The sequence below is a fragment of the Phasianus colchicus genome, chromosome 1, assembly GCF_987193195.1.
Source record: "Phasianus colchicus chromosome 1, bPhaCol1.hap1.1, whole genome shotgun sequence".
In the NCBI taxonomy this organism is placed as follows: domain Eukaryota; kingdom Metazoa; phylum Chordata; class Aves; order Galliformes; family Phasianidae; genus Phasianus; species Phasianus colchicus.
This window is the reverse complement of record NC_143436.1, coordinates 109,348,351-109,371,950: the sequence shown is the minus strand read 5'-3', so window position 1 is coordinate 109,371,950 and position 23,600 is coordinate 109,348,351. Positions and strand designations below refer to the sequence as shown.

Genomic DNA, 23,600 nt, shown 5'->3' with positions numbered 1-23,600 from the left:
TTCAAGAAAAAGGCTCTAATCTTTTGCTGCCTTACTCATTGTTTCGAGATGAAAAGGGAGGAAATCAACATCCCCATGAAATACAATTACTGTAAATTGTTTTCTTTTTTGCTATTCATAATGAAAATAGGAAAGTTACCAGAAGCTACTGACTAAGTCAATGGTTGAAGGTCTCAAGAAGACAGTCAGCAGTGCAACTCCGGATTTTTATATGAATAACTCATAAAGAACAGAAGTTATTCACAGTGGTGCTGTGAATTGCTCTGAATGGACCAGAAGTCACCTTTGCAATGGAGGAAACCAGAACTCGTTAAAGTGAACATTAAAATCATGCTAGACTTTTACAGGAGATTGATCCTTTGATATTTCAGGACCCAGAGTGGGGAGTAAAAGTAGGGTGTTTGCTGCCTTCACTTTCTCTGCATCAAGAGGATGCTAGGTGAGATGTCAGGAGGAAATTATTTCCTTGGAAGGTGGTGAGGTGCTGGCACAGCTGTCCAGAGAAGCTGTGGTGCCACATCCTTGGAGGCGCTCAAGGCCGGGTTGGATGGGGGCGAGGGCAGCCTGAGCTGGGGGGGGCAGCCCTGCCCATGGCAGGGGTTGAGATGGCCATTCCCATCAGCAAGGGTGGATGAAGGAGCTTCCCCTTTGCCCTGCCTCACTTGAGGTGGAGCAGCATCATGCAGGGCCACGGCCCGAGGGCCAGAGTCTGGGAGTTCACCTACAACAGGTGCTGCTCAGGAGGAGCATCTTCTTTGGGTCAGCATAGGAGGAAAAGATTGAGCTGGTGCTCATGCTACTACCATTGTCAGTGTGTACCATTTGGAAAAAGTTCATTCCAAATACCACAGTCATGGGCAGGTACAGAAAAATGCTCTTATTTCCATTTCTTTTCCCAAAGAGCAGGAGAGGAAGACGCTGGGAGAGGATGAGGTTGCCAGCCTCTACTAAATAATGCCATTAAAGGTTGTCACTATTTTTTACTCTTTTTTGACCACAACAGGATTCCTGGGCAGAGAGCACATGCCTGCTACAGTGGGAATTTTATACAGTAGGCTGTAGTGCTCTCAAACATCATGTCCGATGTTCTGTTATAGCAAGTATTGAGAAATCAGAAGCTGGTTACAGTCAGACAGGCTATAAACTATAAGATTATTGAAGAAGTAATACATTCTGACTTTAAGAATTTTTTTTTTTTTTTCAGTTTTAGAGAGTTCTATTCTCAAACTTTTATCATCCTAAGTGTTGCAAGGTTTACAAGAGTGAGAGAATTGTGCCAGCGCTGGGTCTTTGCATGATGTCTAATACCATGAAAACACTTTTCCTTTCTCATTCCCAACCTCTTTCTTTTTGTTTTAAGAGCTCAGCACTCCTAAGCAAGGGCCTAGGACGGGGATGTTGTGTTATTTGCACAGCTGGGAATTTTGGGGTGCCCTGTGTATGCCAAGTGCTATCTAAGGACAAATAATTATGAAACACAGTATAAAATGTTACTATCATGCTCAAACCAGGAAGGGAATTGACAGTGAAACCATCTCATTTTCAATCAAGAAATGCTATAAACTAACAAATGGAAGAGTGTGAAAAATTTAAGACTGTTTAAGGCATTCAGACATTTGCTTTAGAAATGCATGTTTTTCTGTGACTTCCTTTCCTTGGTGAGAAATAGGTATCAAAAAGAAATTGTTGTTGCCAATCTCTTGCTTCTTCTCTAAGAACAAAGGTGCTAAACCTGATAGGCTAGAAAGCATCCGTAGCCCAAGAACCTAAGCATGAGGTTAATGGACAAATATAGATGCGGTGTGAGCTGGCCAGGCCGCATTAACATATTTGGAGATACACCCGCTTATACCCAGTCAGGCTGCGGCCCTGAATCAGCAATTCCCTGGTGAGCAGACTGCACAAAACCAATGCTGAACGTGGCCCATTTCATCTGACATCTGCATCCTGCCTCGGAGCAACATGTCGCACTTACTGCACATCAGATCACACCTGCCCAGGCAGTCACAGGCAGTGGACTTTTTTTGTTAGAAAAAAAAAAAAGAAAAAAAAAAAAGATTTTTAGTCACATATCATCAAGAAAAACAACATTGTTTTAGGACTCTTATCTCTTCACTCCCAAATATCCTGTTTCTTCGAGCTGCAGTGGCCAGGACCAATAGAAACCTCTTCCTGCCATTGGCTGACTTCATTTCCCAGTTAGCACAATCTCATCCGCTCTAAACAACCTCATCAAAACTTCTTTCTGGTCAGAGCGAAGCAATAATTATTATTAGCAATTATTAGCGATCAATAATCTTGATCACATTATGGCAAGCACTATTAAGGTAAGAAAGGGGTACCTTTTTCATTGGAATTTTTTTCAGTAGTGTTTTCTTTGGTTTCCTTTATCAACCTAGATAAGTTAGAATTGGGCAACACCCCCACTGCCACAATAGAGGACAACAAGATTTCCTTTGTACTGCCTAGTAAATTTCCTTTTTCCTACTCCAACCATCCGCAAGGCTTAAAAACTTCAAACTCGGAAAAAAAATTGGGTTTTTTAAATTCACTGTTCAGTGCTGTGGATTGCATATGCGAAGCCCTTTTATGAGAGCTTCTGAAATTTCTTGTAGGTACCATTCTGACAACTTGGATGTGTTTGCAGACTGACAGAAGGGGAGAGGGTGTGTGCTGAAAGGAAAAAAAGGGTTCCTAAGAGTGCTAGACTTTTGGATACTTTTAAATGTTTCTCTTGTTGATGGGGACACAAATAATAGCAAATGGGAACCAGAGGCACCAGCTCTTCTTTCCGAGTCCCGCAGATGTGCTTTTCTAGAAACTCTAGCCTGGTACTCAGGACTTTTCGTAAGGTTATTTTAATGGTGATGTTAAGATCTCGTGGGCGTGTTCTTTTTCTTTTAAAATTTCAGATAATAAAATTCTCATGTTGATTTATAAATTTCTCTCGGTGCATGTTTTGTGTGTTTGGTTTTCTGCTTGTTTGTTCAATTTTGATTTTTGGGAATGGCTTTGCTGAGTTTTTCAAGTTGTGTCACTTAGAAAGTGGATTCAATCTATCCGTCTATCTATTGAGTTTTTGCTTTTCTCTGTGTCGCGGTAGATGTCAGTTACCTCTATTATGTCTAATAACTGTGATTAATTGCAAAATTATAACTGTAACTAAATGTTTTGTGATAGTGAAAGTAATTTTGTATAAAGAGCAAAAGAGATTGTGAGGTACAGTGAGGGCTCAGCAGCGTTGCATTATCAAATTCGGGATCAAGGTTTTCTTCATGGTATTGTTTATTTTTGTACTCTTCTACTAATGCCAGAGTTTTTGTGAGAGATACAAAGTAGTGATGGTGCTGGTTATAGCTAAGCAGAGCTGCAGTTAGATTTCTCAGTAATTTCTACCTAGCTGTTGGTATTTAAAGCTCACTGGATGCTTTTTGTTATAGTTATCAAAATCTGAAAGTCTTACCTGATGACAGCGTGGTTAAGAAGTACAATGAGCCTTCTCTCTTTTCCAATTGCTGATGCTTTGGAGAGGCTATCTGTAGGGACAAAGATCTGAATCCGCTTTGCATTGCTGACCAGTATCTGTTACATGCAATGTAGCTTCTGAACCGGCTGAATTCCCTTTGGTTTTGCTGCACTTTTCAGAGTTCATTTTCAGACATGAGAGGATCAGGCTCTCTTTGAAATCTTGAGGCTCAGGAGGCAAGTTTTGCATTGCTGACAGAAAGGGGTATGTGCTGAGATAGTAATGCGGGTTTTGGTGTTTGTTAAACAGAGCGCGCTCTCAATGCTGATGGGAAAATTTTCTTCAAAACTGATAGTACAGTGAGATTAGATGTTATATATGCTTTGAAGAGCTTTTATTATTTATTTTTGGTCACTTTTTCTATGATTACATTATAATAGGGTAAGTGATAAAGAATATCTCATCCTTACTATCTCACCTCCACCTAGCGCTTAGAGTGATAAGAAGATGCCATGTGCAGCTGTATGTTGTGCAGCCTGTTAGTGCAATGCAGGCAGCAAAGCCTCCTGAGTGGGAAAATGCATGTTTTTGTCTCCTCGTCTGAGAATGCAAGCCCTGCAGAGGGAAATCTACACCCCAGAACACTATGGATTTTAGCACCTGAGAGGTAGGGAAGGGCTTATGTTCTGAAGCAAGGATTTTATTTATGAATGTAAAATGTAAAATTACTGGACAGAAATGACAGATGCTTTGTACTCTAGGTGCAGGAAATGTACTCTGACATTAGGCTAAGCCAGTCCAAAGAGATTCAATTCCTCTTCTATACTGAGTACATAAAGAAATTATTTAACTGAGAAGATTCTGAAATAAAGAAATTCCACTCAAAGACCAAAAACGTGCTTGTGCTTGTGCTAAGTATTTTGTAATGCGATTCAGTGATGTTTTTTGCCATTTCAAAATAATGGCCCATGCTGCCTGCCATGTCAGCAGCCAGGGGAGGTAGAAAGCCTTCTGTGGGAGCTCTGTGAGGAAGCTTGCTTTCCTCTTTAGGGAAGCTGTGGAATCATTCAGTGTGAAAAGAAAACTGGGCTGCGGTTGTTCATAACCAGATAGAAATTGCTCTTGACATACACACATGCAACGTTGACCTGCCAGCAGAACAGTTTGATTCATCCTTCTGTCACAAACCTGCAGCCAGACCTGCAGGACTCATGAGAAATTGGACTGGCTTAACAGGGGCTTTCCCAGGAGATGCACCTCTCCTCATCCCCTGGCTTCTGCTGCACGTCTCTCCTGGAGGTTGAGATTTCTAATACATTCACTTCCGTCTATCTGCTGCATTAAATTTAATCACTGTGATGCTTTTTTTGGCATTCAAAGGCTAAAATATTTTTTCAAGTGGGGAAGGTCTCCCAGCCGTGAGGATTTCAGTGCCGATGTGACATGTACTCTTCTGGCACCTGGCAGATATGTGCAGAAGCACAGTTATACATAGCCCTCAAGCTGAAGGCTGTCGAATGAACACAATACTGCTAATTATAAGCATCCCACTTGTTACAGTAAATACCATGTTAGAAAATATCAAGGACTTCTGAATAAGGCATGTCTTTTTTTTTTCTTACTTTTTTCTTTTTCCTTTTTTTTTTTTTTTTTCCTAGAATCGAGCAGAAGTAAAAATACCTATCCTGAAGGTCATTTTGTGTTGTTTTGTTTTGTTTTGTTTTTTTAATATTTTTTTTCCTATATTTTTTCCCATTATCCCATAACGAAGGAAAGAACATGGTGTAGAAAAATGCAACTGGAATAATCATTTCTTGCCGTGTACCAAACCTTGTTAAATTTCTTTACCTTGCACTAATTCTTATAAAAACTGTTCAGTAAATTATCATGACTTTGCAATGACTTATTGATTACACTTGTGGATATTTCTTTTGCTCTAATTCAATTATAAATATGTGAATGTTCCCTTTACATTAGGAATTTCTAATGTAGTGCTTGCATGGAAGCTATGAGTTCTGGGAGAAACAAAAATCTGTATATTTGATAAAGGGCAGGACTTCAAAGACCTGAAAATATATGGATGTACTTTGTACAGTTTGTATTGTTGTACGGATGTATTAAAGCAGTATATAGATAGATAGATAGATAGATAGATAGACAGATAGATAAATATAGTGGAAGATAATTTGTGAGAAATGTTAAAAAAAATTGTAAGTTAGTCTGTGCTTCTCTCTATAGCATTTTTCTCTCATTTTCTTGTAGAAAATTTAAGTACTCTCTCATATATTTCTAAATCCAAGGAAAACTACAGTCAGTTAAAAAAAAAATCTGTTCTTGGCATATTCAAGTCTTTGTTTAGAGGCCTGCATCTGCACTGAGGCCAGAAGAACTAATACAGCAATTTGTTCTTCTGCTCCTTGCATAAAATTAATTAATTCATTCATTCATTGAAGATTGTTCTGTTTTTGTTTGTTTGTTTGTTTGTTTGGGGGGGCGGTTGTGTGCTTTCATTATTCAGTTAGCAAATGATTCACTTTAAACCTGAAAATTAGTTTTGATGTGACAACGCAATCTTCTTAAAGTGAAGTGCACACCTAAGAGCTAAGGTGAATCAGAAATAAGAGCAGAAAGTGCCTTAAATAATTTAGACTGCTCTTGCTTTATTCAAAGTTTCCACTAATTTCAAGAAGGCATTCAAAGAATCAGGGAATCATTAAGTGTGGAAAAGACCACCAAGATCATCCAGTCCAACTGTCTATATTTCACCGCAATAAAGACAGAAGAATCAGACCTATACTAATTTCCAGGTAAAACATTATTTCTGACTCAAATATAGAATTTCAACTAAGAAATAGACGTAAAAGAACAAAAAAAGATATTTTGAGGATTTTTGTTTTATTTTCTTTTGCTCTTAAGCATCAGTCATTTAACTCAAGCCGATTTGTGGCTGCATTGTGCCAAAACTAACTCCAGTATAAGGATCTTGCTTTCCAGAAGTAAGTCCCCAGGCAAGGAACAACAGCTGGAAAATGCGTATGTTTGACTGTCTGGGTTGGTTTGTTTACTTGTTTTTTCTTAACAAGAGCTATATTATCTCTTAACAAAATGTTTTTCAGCAAGATCCATGAGTTACAAAAGGCCTTTCAGAAATAACCTTTAAAGAATCAAGTGTTCTTGGAGAATGACTTGCTGAAAGATAAATAGAGAAGTATTTTTAACAAGTGTCTGTGCCAAAAGAAGATATTTATTTTCCAAGTGACAGTTTCTAATCCAGTAAAAATATATAGTGTTGTTCCTTTGCAAGGAAATAGGTTTCTTAATGCAATTTTCTACATCAAGCCAGCAGAATTATTTTGAAAATCAATAAAGTAGAAAAAGAAAAGGAAAATTGTGTATTACTTGCGTTACCAACTTAAAGAAAGTTGATGGGATTTAGTAGGATGTATCACATGCAGTGATAAGTCAAGTCAGTCAAGTCAGAAAAAAACTTTGCATTGATTGCAACAAGACTTCTATCAAATTTACCATTAACTACTTAAAAAATAATTTCCTTTGTTGTATAATTACACAGTAGAGAAATACCAGCATTTTTTCACATCAGTTGTGAAAAGTCTGGAGTCTGACCAAATGAGCATGTGTTCTGTTTGTCATCCTGCTGTCCTTGATATATGTTTGTGTGAAAAACTCTGAAGTGCTTATATGAAAAAAGAATCATCCTTTCCTTAAAGGATGTGTGTGCCTTTATGTTTGCAGGTTTATTTTAATGTTGCGACCAAGCCTGACTGAGGTTGGATAGTAGTTTTCTAGTTGTTCCTTGACTCTCCTAAAATCACCTACCTTTTAAAAAGGGGACTATGTAAACAAGTCATCACAGTGAACAGAGAGAAGTTGTTTCAGGAAATCTACTTCCAATCTGAATCCATATCAGGATTGGAGACCTGTATTACAAGGAAGCTCTCTCTCTCCCTGTCATGCATCCTTAGGTACACAGCTGCTCATTTTTACTACACAGTCACCCTATTAGAACCATTAGACACTGATTAATAACTGGTAAATACTGATTAATAACCAGTAAATATTGGTAGTGTTTGTGGGGTTTAAGATCTGTGATTACTACCACTGGTAACTATCCTTCCCAAATATTATTTGTTTCAAAGTAAAATTAATTCAATGAAAATAACATTATAAATGTCATTGGATTTCAAATAATTTTAAAAAATGATGAAGAACAATGCTTTTTCAATGGCTAGGCTGAAGGAGACTTCAAGTGATCATCCAACAGGCTGCCCATGGAGTTGGTGGATTCACCATCTCTGGAAGTGCTCAAGAGTCATGTGGATGTGGCACTGAGGGACATCGTCAGTGGGCATGGTGGAGATGGACTGATGGTTAGACTACATCTTCAACCATAAAGATTCTGTGATACTATGTACAATGAACCAAATGATCTTTCAAACATATTTTGGAAATGAATGAATGAAAGGAAGACATGGGGTGCAGTGTCTCCCTTCACTTGCAGTCTGTGTTTATTTGGGATGTACACTGCAACCCATGGGTAGGAAGTGGTGTCACTAGGATGATGTTAACCCCTTCTCACTAGGAAAAGATCCAACTTGCTAAGTGGAACACATGTGGCCTGGTTATGCAGTGCTTGATAGATGGGAAGGAAATACGACGACAAATTACAAAGATTGGGTATATGCAAATACCTGAAGGAAGAGGTGGTGAGTGACTATTTATGGCAAGTGGCCAAACTCTTTAAAACTACCTGACTTAAGAGAGATCAGAGAGCATGAAATAGTGCTCTAACTGGGAAAAGCTGCAGGTATTTGGGCTTGCACTCCTCTTCCTTAGCTGCTAAGGGCTGTACTCACACTTGGACAGAGAAATGCTTTGTGTGACAAATCCCTAATTACATCTGTGTGGCAAGAAATAAGTGGCAACATATAAATTCTAGACAGAAGACTTTTTATAACCTCAGTACTAGCCCATAAGATTTTTTTAAACCTCATTCTTTAGAGCTGAAAAACATCTTTTTTTAGACTATGTGTTTATTGCCTTGATAAACAGTAAAATGCTGCCACAGCAATTACCTTGATGATAAAGAGTCTGTAGACAGATACTTCCTGCATTCATTTCCTGCCAAGATAAGTTGCCAAAATCAGGGAGTACCAATACAGGAAATGCTTTCAATAGGAACTTCCTATCTGTTAATATGTAATTCACTGAGAAGATCTAAGCCCTTCTCGCTTGATATAAAGGTAATATTTCACCTGTTGCTGTTTAAACATTTAAGCCACATTACAATAGATCAGTTTGTGTAAAAATTTAGGACCAATGCTTTTACATTGAACTATCAAATGTATTTATGTATATATTTTCCATTCAATAGTATAAAAGATGGCCCTGCATTTACCACCTGTAAATTGAGGTGGTTCAACATACGTTGTCATTCTGTCAGGCTAAGAGCAAGAAACCTTTCCCCATCTTCGTGCTTGTTGCTCACATCCTTTCCCTATTTGTATGCATGATCAAATAAAATTTATATTTCACTAGTGCTTGAGGTGTACTTCTCCGAAAAATAGCGTGTTCTGGGTATATTAAAGAGTCATGATCATCTCTTGCAATCCACAGTGACATATATATTTAACTAAAATAACTGGAATGGAAATTTTGCCTCATTGTACACAGAAATAAAACCACGGCTAAGCTGCACATTTGAACTTCTGGTAAGAAAAGGAGAAACCTGGAACAAAAGAAAAGCAAACCATGCCAGAAAACCTCCACAGCTAACTGTAACTTCAAGGTAATTGCTTTTGGGCACATGAATACAATGAATGAGGATTTTGGAAACCTTGAGTGAAATTGGCCAAAATGAAGTCCAAATTATTTGGCCAGTGGCTTGACTGGGGCCAGGCTTTCACCCAAGTTATTCATGACCTCAGCCCAAATATTGTGCATTGTTCTGCCAATGACTCCTGTGGAGTCGTGCCAAGTTTCTGCCACTGTGACTGAGATCAGTATCTTGGCCTTTCCCTACAGAGTTGAGAAGTGCTTTGCTATTGTGGCTTTGGATATATCATGCCTTTTCATCTTTGAAGAACAGACAAACATTCATTTATCACCTTAAATTAGTGTGGGAGGGGCAGATATTTAGCTTGTGGTCTAAACGGCTGGTAATGAGAGTGGATTTACAAACTCTTTCAAAGAACATCGTGTACCTGTTGCTTGGAATACTGGCTTTTGGACATGACAGCTGGTCCTGTTTGGTCCTGACCCAAAAGCCTGGTTCCTGAACATGGGTTCTTCTGGTTGAACCTAGTGTTGATAAACACTTCTACGAGGCCATGGGTGAAGAAGCTCTAGGAAGTTGCTCCTTGGCTTTAGGTTCACAGCAGTGCTGGGGAAGTACATGTTCCATCCTGAAAGGAATGTCCCTAGTACATGATTAGCCAGCTCTTATCTACTTGCATACATTTTTATTATTGTTAGTCTTTGGCGTATTCACATCAGCTTCCCTCATGCATAAGGTATTCCCGTAGAAAGTTCTCATTTTTTTTTACTAATCAAATCAACTCACTAATGTAAGAGCCAGACACATTTTTTGCATGGTTTCCATGCAGCCATTACCTTGTAAAAAATTTTCCTGTGATTTGTCATCAAGGCACAGTTGCATGTACCGTTTTCATGGAATTCAAAATCTGATTGTTTAGTCTACGTAAAGGGGGAAAGAAGAGGGGGATCCTGTGCCTTTAATGTTGTTTATAACGGTTGGACAGAGCTTGTCAGGTGAAGGTTAATTGCTCTCCAGTTAAAGCAGTTCTCTGCACAGATGGGTTATCAGGGCTGAACACTCGTTACAAGATTAATCTCATTTCCGACAAGACTTCCCTTTCCTTCAACTGATTTTTGCTCAGCCATTGGACCTCTCACCAGCCGTTAAAAGCAGGGTGGGTTACCTCTGGGATATTAATGCTTGTGTGCAGTGAAACAATACAAAGTGTGTGTCATATCGGTAGGGAACATCTTTAGGAGACAGCACATTTCAGTGCTGTTCTGAAGGTCGAGATTCATAAACAACAGAAACAATCAGGAACATTTATATTAACCCACTTAATGAACACAAGTTCCAGCTGAATCATCTGTAATCTTCCTTTCGCATGTCTGCTCTCCTCTAAATGTGGCATTTTTTAAGTTCCAAAACCATGCTCTTGTTGAAAGATTAGTCAACAAAATAGCCGCTTGTGAGATGTGGAACCCAAGTCTATCTATGCTTATGTCTGGTCAATTAACTGATAGATGCAGTCACTTCAGTTAATGCATGGTAGCCACTTGAAGAAATTCAAACTTCATGTTTTTGTTGTTGTTGTTGTTGAACTCTACATCAAACCTGTTGAATTTTCATTTTTCCCTAACCTGAAGTAAACCAGAACTGGACCCACTACATTCAATGGGCTGCAGAAGCATGAGATGGATGTAAAGTGAATATAAATGTTCTTAATAAAATATTGCCTTATTAACCAAGTATGCAGCAGATCTGCCAGTCCAAGGGAGTCCTGAGCAATTGGGTGGAGTTATTCCAAGGAGACTATGGTATGAACACAAGTGTATCACTAAAGTGTTGAGTCTATTTTCAGGAGTTCTGATACAACCAAAATAACACAACTTGGCAAAAGTCTCTGACTGCCAGGTTTCTTCCATGCTGATTTAGTCAGTAAATTCCAAAACACTAAACAAGTACTCAAGGCAACAAACAGGGTAGCTCTTATGTTTCCTCAGAGTTTCCTGTTCTGGCTTAGGATCAGCACAGTCCTATCTGTTTAAGGCACAGTCTCTCCCACTGATTTCACTAAGCTTTGGATTAGGCTCTGTAAAGGGTCACAGGCAGCACGGCATTCATCTATAATGGTCATTGTAGATGTGAACCATTAGACAATACGAATGCATGCCAAACTGAAAGCATTGGAGCTATTCCAAATATGTTTTAGATTAAAAACATGCCTACTTGCTTCATCATCCAGGGCTCTGCAATGGAGATGTGATGGACCCCATTTACCTTTTTTATTGAACAAATTAGATGGGACATTAGGACAGAGGTGTTTGCAGCATGTACAGTCAGAGAGGTTAAATACTAATGAGCTTTATGTACAGGGAGACATCAGAAGATCATGTTATTTCTTCCAGTCTAGAGTCAATATACATAGGTAACTCTGACTGCAGTGAGTCCTATTTATATCATATTTCCATGGAAACTAGGTCAGATACAAAGAGCATAATGTCACGATTTAATAGAGCAAATACAATTTTTTCAGCATAGTCACCATCATTAGTCAGTCCACGTGGATCAGCTGACCGAGATGCTCTTCATTTCATGGTGTGAAAGCTGTTCATGTTTGTCCAGAATGTGGCTTGCCTTTCACGTTGTTGTCACCACTGCTGAAATGCATCATTCACCACCTCACTGTGCTTATATCCACTCCTTGGTCCCCACTACAATTCAGTAAGAGCCAATTAATGTCTGTGGGTGCAGTTTTCTCTGAGTGGAGGAATTTAGTGATACACCTTTGCTTCATATGCATTTTTATGTCTACCATCTCTTTTTCAGACTGCCCCGCTGCTGCCATCTGTCACATGGCAAAAAAATGGAATAGGATACTGGCAGGAAGGTTCAGTCTCTACTGCCATACCTCTGACATCATGGGCCAACATGATAAAATAGGAAGCATTGCTTTTGGAGCAGTTCTTGTCTATAAAGATAGTGCTTTGGTCATAAAGGTACATTCTATCTATAAAACCGACAATTTTGTAACTATTTTAGTCATAAAAGTAGTCTAATGACTACGAGATTAAAAATAATTTTTCCCTTGATTTAGAATTCACAGGTTTTAAGGAAATGTACTTGCTGCAGTTATAGAGCTGAAATGAATGGTAGACAGGAATTTAACCTCTGGTGAACAGCTTCAGAAACTGTTCATATGCAGAGCCAAAGAAATTCAAGTGGATTCTATTACTCGTTCAAATAAGATAGGAAAAGTACTTAGTAAATCTTCACAATCCCAATGGCTTCTTTCTGCCAGAGCAGGCAAGTTTAGTAGAAAGTTTTTAAATGGACCAAGTTGAAATTTTCCAAAAAAAGGTCCTATGGGTTAGGTTGTTAAATCTCTGCTTAGTCTCCCAAATAAGGCTCTCCATTTTGCAAGGTGGTGAACAGCTGGAGTTCCCAGTACTTCTGATTTTGTAGAAGCATACAAAAGCATTGGATGGATGTCTGAAGGTGAAATAGTTCCTCATGATTTAAAAGTGTCCTTGTGCCAGTTACCTTTTGGTTACTTGTGTGGGGAAAACAAACAACAATACCTACTTAATCAATACTGCAAGTAAAAAAAGGAAAAAAGGAAAGTGTTGATAACTTCTTTCCTAGAAAAAGACTTCGGTTACTAAAATAATATAACTGAAAAGCTAAAGAAAGAGCTTCAACAAGAGATGAATTTAGACAGAGGCTTTGTTGTACTCTTCTTCCTCTTACCTTACTCCCAACCTGTAAGCTTTAACAGTTGAAATGAAAGAAAGCTGAGGTTTTCCAAATCCTCTCCTGTATTTTCCTTCCTACCTTTATTATACTGAAATGGAGGCTGTTTTTATCTTGCAAATTAATAACTCTTGTCCATGTTAAATTCTTCAGAACTTTCTTTTGATGATTTTACATTAGATTTTTATTTGCGTAAATATCAGTGACATTATTTCAGATTTAAAAAATGCCACTAACACAATGCATATTGAGGCTTTGACAACTACAGTTACTTTTTAAAATGTATTTGAATAGCTGTTTAAAATATTTTGAAGTATAGCATGATTATTATTTGTAAACTGTTGAACTTCAAGTTATTCTGAATGGACTCTTTCTCCATAACGCTGCCAAATCCTTTCCAATTAGCATGAATGCTATGTCCGAGCTGTCTTTATATTCATTGATTTTTCCCACCTGCATCACATACTGAATCTGACCTTTTAGAATCCAGGCTAGAGCAGATTCAATCCCAAATGTATTTCTCTTCTGAGTCTTCATAGGCTTCATAGTTTTCCTCTTTCCTAGAGGAAACTACTTGTTTGACCTCGACCTCTATAAGTCTTAGCTGCCTCTCAGAGGATGCAACTCTTGCCAACTCTCACAATTTTTATCAGGAGTCTTGTGATACTTAGTGGTTTTCTTAAAAGCCAGTTTCTTACGCTTGAAGAACTCAGTTTCCATTTCCATTTACAAAAGACTCTCTGGTACTAAAGATTCTACCCTAAGGGCTTGATCCAAAGTACATTACTTTTAAATATTCCACATTTCTGGATCCTGACTTAAAAACTTCAAATGCTTTTGTGTGATAGAGCTGAACTCAGCACAGAGCAGGGACCCTGCAGAAGAACTGCATGCACCACTTGGATAATTCTTACCCCTTTTTAAGAGGGCTATACATACTGTTGGTACCACATAGGTGTTGTCCTGGCCTTGTGAGCAAAAGTAGATCTCAAGAAAAGCAAGAACCTTGCTTAAGATTTGAGTGCAGATGAACTCTCACTAGCCTGGAATTTTATGGTATACTTTTTAATTTAAAAAGTTATGAGCAGAATACATTTCTTAACATGTTTCTGAACTAGTACCCAGATGGATTCTTACCATTATATGTCCAGTACTAAGTCTTACTCCTGAAACTGTAATTACATAAAACTGAAAGTTCAACCTACTAGATAAATATATTTTCTGTATTATAATTGACAAAGCCTTCAGCTCTTTTTTTTTTAAGTCAGAAAATACATAATGTTTATAATATCACAGGTGGATATAATGCATCTCTCTATATTAGTGACAATTTTCCCTCCAAATATTTGAATTTATGGAACTTGAAGGCTTTTGTGTGACATTGGAGAGGACTGATTAAAGGGGCTGGTAAATTGCTTGAGAATGGTCATAATGAAGTGGGGTGCCTGTGAAACCAGAGGCTTTGTTTTCCTATTCATTCTGACTGCTCTGCTGTTCCTTTCATTTGTGAAAAGAAGAGGACTCCAAGAAATACGTAAGGTTCAATAAGATCAGGAAAAACATTGCAAAAGGTTCTATATAAAAGTTTAAAAGTGGAAGTAGAGAGCAGTGATACACAATGTTTAAGTTAAGGTAACAGTAAGGAATTTAGATCAGCTTAAATTCATGACATCTCAGGGAATAGTATATGTTATGTTTTTCACCTTTTTATCTGCTTTTAAACTTCATTTTTCACATTTTGAAGAGCTTTTCTTGTTCTCAAACCATCGGGCAACTATTTTATTTTTATTTTATTTTAATTCATTTTGCTTAATTCTGAATTGAAAACTAATAGTTTTTCAGCTGACCCCATAATTCTGGTTCAAATGAACCTAAGGTTCAGAAAGACCATGAAATTTGGCAACTACTGCTGTTTAAAAGGAAGCTTGATGAATACTCAGAATTAACTCTTAAAATCTTAGTTAGATAAGATAAACCAAATGGGACTGGGATGATGCTGAAAAGGAACTAGTAACTTTGATAATGGCACAAAAAATGAATGCTCAGCAGAAGCTGAAACAATGCACTTTCACCCAAAGTAATTTACAAATGACTGTATATATACAATTTACAATATATCAATTTACAAATGACTGTATAACCAACAGCAACAATAGCAAGTGGAGATCAGTACTCATAAAAATGCAATAGAAGGTGGGAAAACAAAATCTGTCAAGGACATACTTTTAGTCCTGAAGTATCCTATGGAGGATAAACTGATTTCTTGAAACTGTCAGTTGGTTTAGTATAAAGAGGGTACTAGGAGGAAAGAAAAATAAAATCACCACCACCTTTGCTCTGTGAAACCACTGTCCTTTTCAGGAAAGTTGTGTCAGGATTAAGATGAGCACTTCCCTACCTGTTACGGAGTGCCTTATGCCTAGCAAATGGCAGATACCTGGCTGTCCTAAGGAAGTGGTGCCTCTGTGCAAATACTCAGGAAAGACTCCTCAGTTTGTATATGTACATCCTTATTATACATACTTTAGCAAAAGACTATTTGCAAACTCAGCTGCCTCAGAAAAAAGTGCACTGTCCTGTCACTAAAATATCCAAACAGAGCCTGCATGAAAAAATGCATTCAAACATTGTGTTTTTCTAAGCTGTATCTTCTGTATTTGCTGTAGCATGAATGCTTAATATCTATGCATTCTATTTCAGTCTTTGCAAATGTGCTGACTTAATTCTACCTTCTTTTGGACGATGAAAAAATTTTAATGCAGAAGCTTGCAAGGGAAATATCCAATTCTCTGATCTTCAACATCACATTTTTTTTCTCTTTTAGTTTTCCTTCTTACTTTACTTTCTAAAGATTCTACAGCCTATGGTTTTGCTAATCAAATGTCAAAAGATATCTCTTAGCTAAAATGAATTATGTTTTAAAATTAGATTTATACACTGCTCCAAAATAACCACCCCACTGAAGAGATGAATGTTTCATCTCTACATGGAATCATAGAATCATTTATGTTGGAAAAGAACTCTAAGGTCATCAATCTGCTTTCTCTGCTTTACGTAACCCTCAATTGTTCTCAAGTTCTAAACACATTTCCAAAAGATAGAGTTGGTTTCACACTGTCTCCTACATCTTCACACGATTATCCTACACTTCTTTCCACCAGAAACGCACTTTATCTAGCTGTATATTTAGGTCTTGATGAAATGCTTTTAAGAATAGCTTATAGATGAAAAAATCTTTCCATCAGAATAATGAAAGCATAGAAGAAAAACAAACAAACAAAGCCCACATAGTCCAGTACTATTTTTATGTTCGTGATCAGCAGCTTGCTAATTACTCTGTGTTGCTGGCTAAGTACAGGACGTATTGTCTGTGTTAATTCCCATGTTGTAAGGCAAGTGGGAACAGAGAGTTATGTAGCAGGGATGAATCAGAGCAAGTTCTGTACGCACATGATCTGGTGGCTAATGATTAGAGCAGAACACTAGAGAGGACTCTTCTTCTATTATATCCACACATCTTTGAAAAAATCAGTGTGACCTGGAAAAACCACTGTGTATTTAAAAAAAACAGTTGCATTTAATTTTCAGGTTCCCGTCTTGTAATTTTCAGTTTTTCTGTTTCCCATTGAACCGGTATCAGACTGCTATCTCTTGTTGACAAATAGTTCCATTAACATCAGGAGTGCTCATGTAAGAGATCAGCATGGAATGCAAAATTTTGAGCTACTAAGTTTTGAAATGAGTAATGTTTGCTTGGCAAGAATTGATGATCTTGCTAACACCTAGTAAGTATTGTGAGAGCTAGGAAAATATCCTCAAGGACTGAACTAGAAATACACAATCAGAAACTCTGAACTTGGGACACTTGGAAAACTTCTTATATAAGAACTGAATTTTCAAATAATGGATTTTAAAGCTAATTTTTCTGTGTAAAAAAATGTAATACTTAGTGTACTCAATGTAGAAACACTATTTGCAGAGAAAAGTAGAATACAAGATGTTGTAGGAATGTAAAATGTTTCTAGCAAACCTTTTGCCTACAGTTGTGACTGAAATCCAAAGCTTTAGAGGGCAATAAACAACTTTAAAACATGCCTGGTCAGTGATGAAATCCTCAACATGAGGAAGCAAAAATCTTCTGAAGCCTTAGATCTGTTTTCCATATTCTTACAAAAGAGTTGATTTATAAAGTTCTGTTTTAGATTTCAGCCTTACTGAAAGTACCTCATAAGAAAAACGTTCAGAAAACTTATTCAGAAGAACCACTGTTCTCTTTCTAAAACCAAGTATCTATTTTGATAGTTTCTAATGAAGCAAAATTAATTTACAACAAGCAGTTTAAAATTGGTGTTTAAAATCCTCACCAGTTTGTATTTGGGCTAGCTGCACAATTACAGTCTGAAGAAATGTTCGTTTTCAACATCTGTGTAGATCAAGCACAGATATGCGAGGCTGGGCACATATGTGTACTGAGCATTGTAATTAGTAACCTGGCTTGTAAATGTACTGAGCACCTACAACTACAGAATCCTCATTAACTGGATGTGTTCCAGATGAACTGAATTATATATGAAAAACAAAAACAAAAAACCCACAAAAAACTCTAAGACTTTCTTTGGTCAAAGTCCAGTCTTCAGTCTTCAGGATTTCAGAGGGAAAAAAAAAAAAAAAGCATAAAAAACCCACCTTTTTGCTCTCATATCAAGTGCTTTTATTGACTAGCTGTTGCCTTTGGCTAACCTCAACTGTTGGCAGGTCCTGACATTATCAAAAGCCAAGCCTCAACATTGCAAAAGGGTAGGAAGATTCTCTGCATGATGAGTGAGAGTTGTCCCCTCTTTGATGGGATGTGCTGCATTAGGGAATTCGCTCCATTAGGAGCATGCAGGGATATTCCCTCTCAGTCTGAATGGACTTCTATGGATGAGAAGGATTGGGACTGAGAGGAGGATGCAGGGGGCACTGTGAGTACCACACATTGCATTCTCTCCAGCCTGTTCTCCCACAGTGAAGTCCAGAGGTGGCCCTAGTCAGTTCAGGTGCATCTAGAATAGGAGGGATCCATCCAGGTATCCCTTGCCACCTTGATGTTGGCAAAGATAGGGAGACAAAGCAGCTGCAGGAGCCAGGACAGGAATAAGTCACGTCTATGGTTTTAGCTGGGTTTGTTTCAATTTGTGCTGAAGTGCTCTTTGCTCTTCCCTCTTCCTTAGTCTTTTCACTACCACTCATTTATTTATTTATTTATTTGCAGAGTATCCTTTCATTTCTTTATCACCTGCTGTGTATTGCATTCAGATTGAGAAATAACCTTTGGCATAAATGTGACAGTCGTTGGTCACTCTATGCACTAAAGTAGAGTTTTGTATCCGTCCCCCCACTGTTAGTTGCAAACATTTTCCTTTCCTGTGTTGCATCTAGTCCTGCATAACATTCATAGTTAGTAAATACTATTGAAGCATTTGAAATATCCTTTTTTGCTCCAGTACCATGGAAGTTTAAAAGTCTACAATAGGAAGTCATCACACTGTGGTATAAGTCTTGCTCTATTTCTTATTCTTTGTGGAATACATTTATAATAGAATCATAGAAGTTGGAAGGGACCTCACAGCCCACCCACCCCAACCCCTGCCATGGGCAGGGCTGCCCCCCACCAGCTCAGGCTGCCCAGGGCCCATCCAACCTGGCCTTGAGTGCCTCCAGGGTTGGGGCACCACACTGCCCTGACAGTGAAGAACTTTCCCCTAACCTGAACCTCCTCTTCTTGTATTATCTATGATAAGATCTTGCTGCCATATGGTAGTGTTATGGATTGTAGGTGATTGGAAACTGTATTTCTGCATCTTTTATTGGCTAAAGAAAGAAAGGAACCACATTTTTTTCCCCTGTAAAAGCAGTGTCTCTCTTCCCAAAGATTTGAGAACCAGTCAGATTCATGATCTGGAGAAATGTGATCTACTTTTCCTGCTGATTGCACTATTTTTTTCTTTCTAACATAATTGTCATTGACAAGAAAACAAAAATAATTCTTTTCTTACTTTTATTCCTTCTTTCTGCTCTTACATCCATGACAAACCATATACTGAACGAGGATTTTAAAATGTCATTGGTGACATTTATCATTGGCTTTTATCATATGTGTCTCGATGAGTGATAGATATTGTACCTGTGGGAATTTAATGTAGGGGTTTTCTTGGTTTACTGAATGCCAGGAACTTTGAAGACTGTTCAGGTCAGCCAGAAACTTAATCGACATGATTTTCTGGTTTTCTCTTCATATAGATTGACATGTATCGTTTTGCCTTATTTAGTCCATACTTTCTTTTTTATTGGATTGCAGGGAAGCATAAATGGTATCTGTTTACATTCCTTACTGATTCAGCTTGAAAATATGACCAAGTATGGCTTGAGTAGTCTATAAAAGGAGATGGTAGTTTCTGGCTCTCAGACATATAAAGGTGTTCCTGGAAGCTCAAAACCCAGAGTGCAAATCAGTTAGCCTTCTGGATGATTTTGAAACCTCAAATCCTTTGAAATAGTTGGCAACCTGCCTATTGCATATTTACAGTTACACAACTCTTCCCCTCTGAGACTTTTAAAAGTTCCTCCTTCCTTTTTATCTTCAAGTGCCTTGGCAGCATCAAAACAGCTTTTCTCCCTCTCTTCTTTCTCCAGCCCTTCCCCTTTCAACTCTCACTCTCCTTGGTATGGTACATTGTTCTTTGGAAATGGGTTGTTTTGAGTTCACACTTTATTTTCCTGCTGTTTTTCTGGGAAGCTGGATGTGACACAAAAGATACGGGAGCAGCTTGTAGGAAATGGGTTTGTTTGGGGAAACAATAAAAGAGTAACAGCCTGCATACCTCTCTTGTTTGTATATTTGAAGGTATACCATAGCGTATATGGAGATATTTTTGGGGTCATTCTTCAGTATAGTCGGAAAAAAAAATAATAATTCAGAACTTTTCCTTTAGCATAACCTAAGCTTTCCTCTAAACAGCTTCATTTCTTATAGTAATGCTTATTAGACATCTCATTTTATTAGTGAGGTATAAAGGAAAGCATCTTGATATTTTCTCTTGCTGTACTAAATGCGTAGTTCAGTGTTCTGTTTAGGTTGTCTTCACTGGAGTTGACTTTCTTAGTTCACTTCTCATCAGTGGCAGCAGGTGGTCTTTTCAGTCCTTTTGGAGCTAATGCTGGTGTCATAGAAAAGTAAAGTCAATATAAGAATTGAATGGCAATGGTTTTAGTATGAGAAATAGTGTTGGTAATTGCTAACTTAGAAAAGATGTTGCTACAGGGAAAAAAAAATGCAGTATTTTTTTTTTGTTGTTGCCAAATCAGATATTGCTACATACATTTTCCTTTTCTTCTTCACACAATTTAAAATATCCCATAACCTGCTTCTTCTGCATGCCTGATGGAGCAGAAAACATGATCACAGACATATCAGTGAAGTTAGAGGTTACCCATATGTGACAGCTCTCCTAAAAAAAAAAATAATAATAAAAAGAGAGAGAGAGAGAGAGAGAGAAAGGAAGAAAAAGAGAAAGGAAAAGAAAAAGAAAAAGAAAAAGAGAAAGGAAAAGGAAAAGAAAAAGGAAAAAGAAAAGAAAAAGAAAAAGAAAAAGAAAAAGAAAAAGAAAAAGAAAAAGAAAAAGAAAAAGAAAAAGAAAAAGAAAAAGAAAAAGAAAAAGAAAAAGAAAAAGAAAAAGAAAAAGAAAAAGAAAAAGAAAAAAAATTTGAAAATAATTATTTGAATATTCTACTTTTGTATTGGCAATTTTCTTTATAATCAAATTACTTAAGAGCCGTAATTACTTCAATTAACCGTACCGGTCTCTTTGAGTGAACTCGTAGTTCTTAAGCTAAAATAACAATGGTTCAGCAAAGCAGGTTGAATATGCTTGAATCTAAGCACATGCTTAACTTTGTGATTATTTTGCTAAGTATTTTCCTGTGTTAGTCTTTGCAAATGTAGAAGTGTTTTAATACTGTGACATTCAACCCCATGTTAATTTCATTAGTCATGTTTTGTGGCAAATGACTAAAATAACATGCACTGAATTATGAACCAATATATTCATTATAAACAATTATAGGGAAGTATGTTAGGCTATACTCTATAAAGGTTATCATGACGGGAAGCCATATTTTATATACTCAGTGGGCATACTTGAAAAGTTCATTCTGAATTTAGAAAGATTACCCATCTGGGCAATACTCCATATGCTATTTAAATAGGGAGTACCATGAGTACTATGAGAGGCATAAAATACTACAGATGTGTATATTCACCATATACACAGAAGATCCAGGATAAAACATGGCTGTGGAAAAGGAAGAGAAGCTAATGTAAGCAAAGGACTTCTCTGTTACAGTGTTGTGCAGAAGGGAAGAAAACTCTTGATATAGTAACTTCTTAAAAAGTGATGGCAATTCGCATTTTAATTTCATTTATCTAGCGGGGAAAAGTCAGTCAAAAATTTCATATCCAAATGAATCAAATACATTTGGAAGGAAATGAAAGCATTATTATAAGTAAACATCACTTAAGTGGTATTTTTTTGCAGAAGTCATCAAGCAGGGAAATTACTTCAGTACATGCTGAATGTGAGGAGTGTTCTCTAAATAAGAAGGTCAGAATTTCAAATGTGTATGAAAGGGAGCACAGGGGAGCATCTGAAACCTTCACAGGGTAAAGCAGCATGCGAGAGGACCCTAAGCTGCAGGGGTCCTTGAGCTGCAGGAATGGGCATCAAGGGAGCTTGTGAACAGTCCCTCCTTCCTCTCTCCAGGCTGGTCACTGTGTCTGGCTGCTGATCTGAGACTTCTAGCCAGATTTAACTGATGATATGCCCAGTGGACACCCTTTTGATTTCTCCCAGGTGTTTTGTTGTTTTTGTTTGTTTGTTTGTTTGCTTGTTGAGATAGCTTATGTTATACTGGGAGTTAATGGCAGTCTTTCTAACCATAAAGTGAGTGACTTGCTCACCATGCATGCAAGTGCACACATATGCATGTGGATAAACAAAGTACAAAAGTAGACTATGGGAAAGGGATGGGTCACCCAGAAGTTCAGCTCATGGCCCTCATCCAAGTGTTATTTCTCCAGTGTCACTAAAAAACAAGGGTTCGTCAGAAAGGAAACTAATTTGGATGCCCTTTTCAGTTTTGTCCCTACTGTTTAATTCATTCATCAGTACCTTATTTGTAAGGTATTTCTCATCACTTTCCTGATGAGCTTGTCTGTGGTATATGATACACCTTCAAGAAAACTATTTTAAATCCTAGATGATGATGATGATGATGATGATGATGATGATGATGATTCATAGACTGAGGATGGGATTATCTAATAATTGTATACAGAAGCTTTTCTTTGTATATATAATGGGCGTATATAATTATATATACAAATATATCAACCCACCACAGTTAACAAATATTAAACTTAGTATAAAAGCAATATATAATTTTGTAGTTTTGGCTAAGTGGTAGGAAAAAGAGCTGCAAATATCACCATCTTGTTATAACACCAGAGAGATATTTGAATAAGGCAGAAAAAAAAAAAAAAAAAAAAAAAAAGTGGTATTTTTATTCTAAGAGTTTTCTGAATAAAGTTGCTAGAACCAGAGTACCAGGGCAGTTACTGTGTTCAAGCAAAGCCTTTAGTTCTACACACATGATTGACTCTGATAGACACACAGTAATTCTTCAAGATATTAATCCAAAGTTCATACTGTGAGGGCTACCTGAGATGCCAAAGATACAAATAGGAAACACAGAAAGGGTAGGACCGCTTGTCTGGAATGGAATTGCTGTTTTGTTTTATGTAGATGTTTTGGCCCAAGACTCTTCCCCTTTATCATTCTGGTCTATTGGCAAATGGTCATAGCAAGTGTCGCATGCAACTTTAGTTCACTTCCCACTGGACTTTGGGCCATTTCACAGATTTGCCCCCTTTTTTGCCAAAAAACCTGTTGCGTTAAAGATTGCTGAGAAAAACAAAACAAAACAAAATAAAACAGATGTTTATGGTTACTTTTTTGTTTGTTTTGTTTTAACGAAGTGGAAGTTTGCCTGCTTCTTCACATCAAGAAAGTCTACCAGAAAACCAGAGTAGAGGCAACAGGCTAAGCACTGTGCTGAGGCAGAAATGAAAAGGAGATTTATATGTAAGTTTTCACAGATTTATAGCCACTTTGGAGCCCTAGAAGTTAATAACCAAGCTTGAAGGAGGAAAAAATGTAAAGTTTTCAGAGTTCATAATTGACAATACTATCAGAATGAAAAGGGAGAAAAGTCTATTGTATTGGCTGAAAAAAAAAAGTCATTCAAACATCAGTGTTAAAGCTCTTTGCAAGAATGGAAGTGCTAAAATAAGCATACAAAGCTGCAATTTTTTAAACGTGTGAATACAGTATACAATCTGCAGGATGCAATTGTGTTTTTAGCACTGATGAATTAAGGTTCTCATAATCATTGAGAAATACATTGAGGAATAGATTGCTCAGAAAGTAATGCCTCCATGGAAACTATAGCAGATACAAAGAACACAGTAACACTGCTTAATACAGCAAGTTTTCAGCTACAAACCAA

General features: G+C 37.4%; 1 protein-coding gene across 6 annotated transcripts in view; it reads left to right on the top strand.

The window, feature by feature from the left end:
• The window catches only part of ERG (ETS transcription factor ERG), a 155,868-nt gene that overhangs the window by 85,415 nt on the left and 46,853 nt on the right, over nt 1-23,600 (top strand). Inside the window, exon 1 of one of the 6 annotated variants that reach the window (XM_031612495.2) lies at nt 2,083-2,327. The exons of 4 other annotated variants lie outside the window; for them this stretch is intronic. In XM_031612495.2, the coding sequence (XP_031468355.1) occupies nt 2,310-2,327 (18 nt within the window). In that variant the 5' untranslated portion in view covers nt 2,083-2,309. Of the gene's footprint in view, nt 1-2,082; nt 2,328-2,390; nt 4,134-23,600 lie in introns of those variants that run through there. One more of the 6 variants, XM_090122642.1, reaches the window with a different exon arrangement.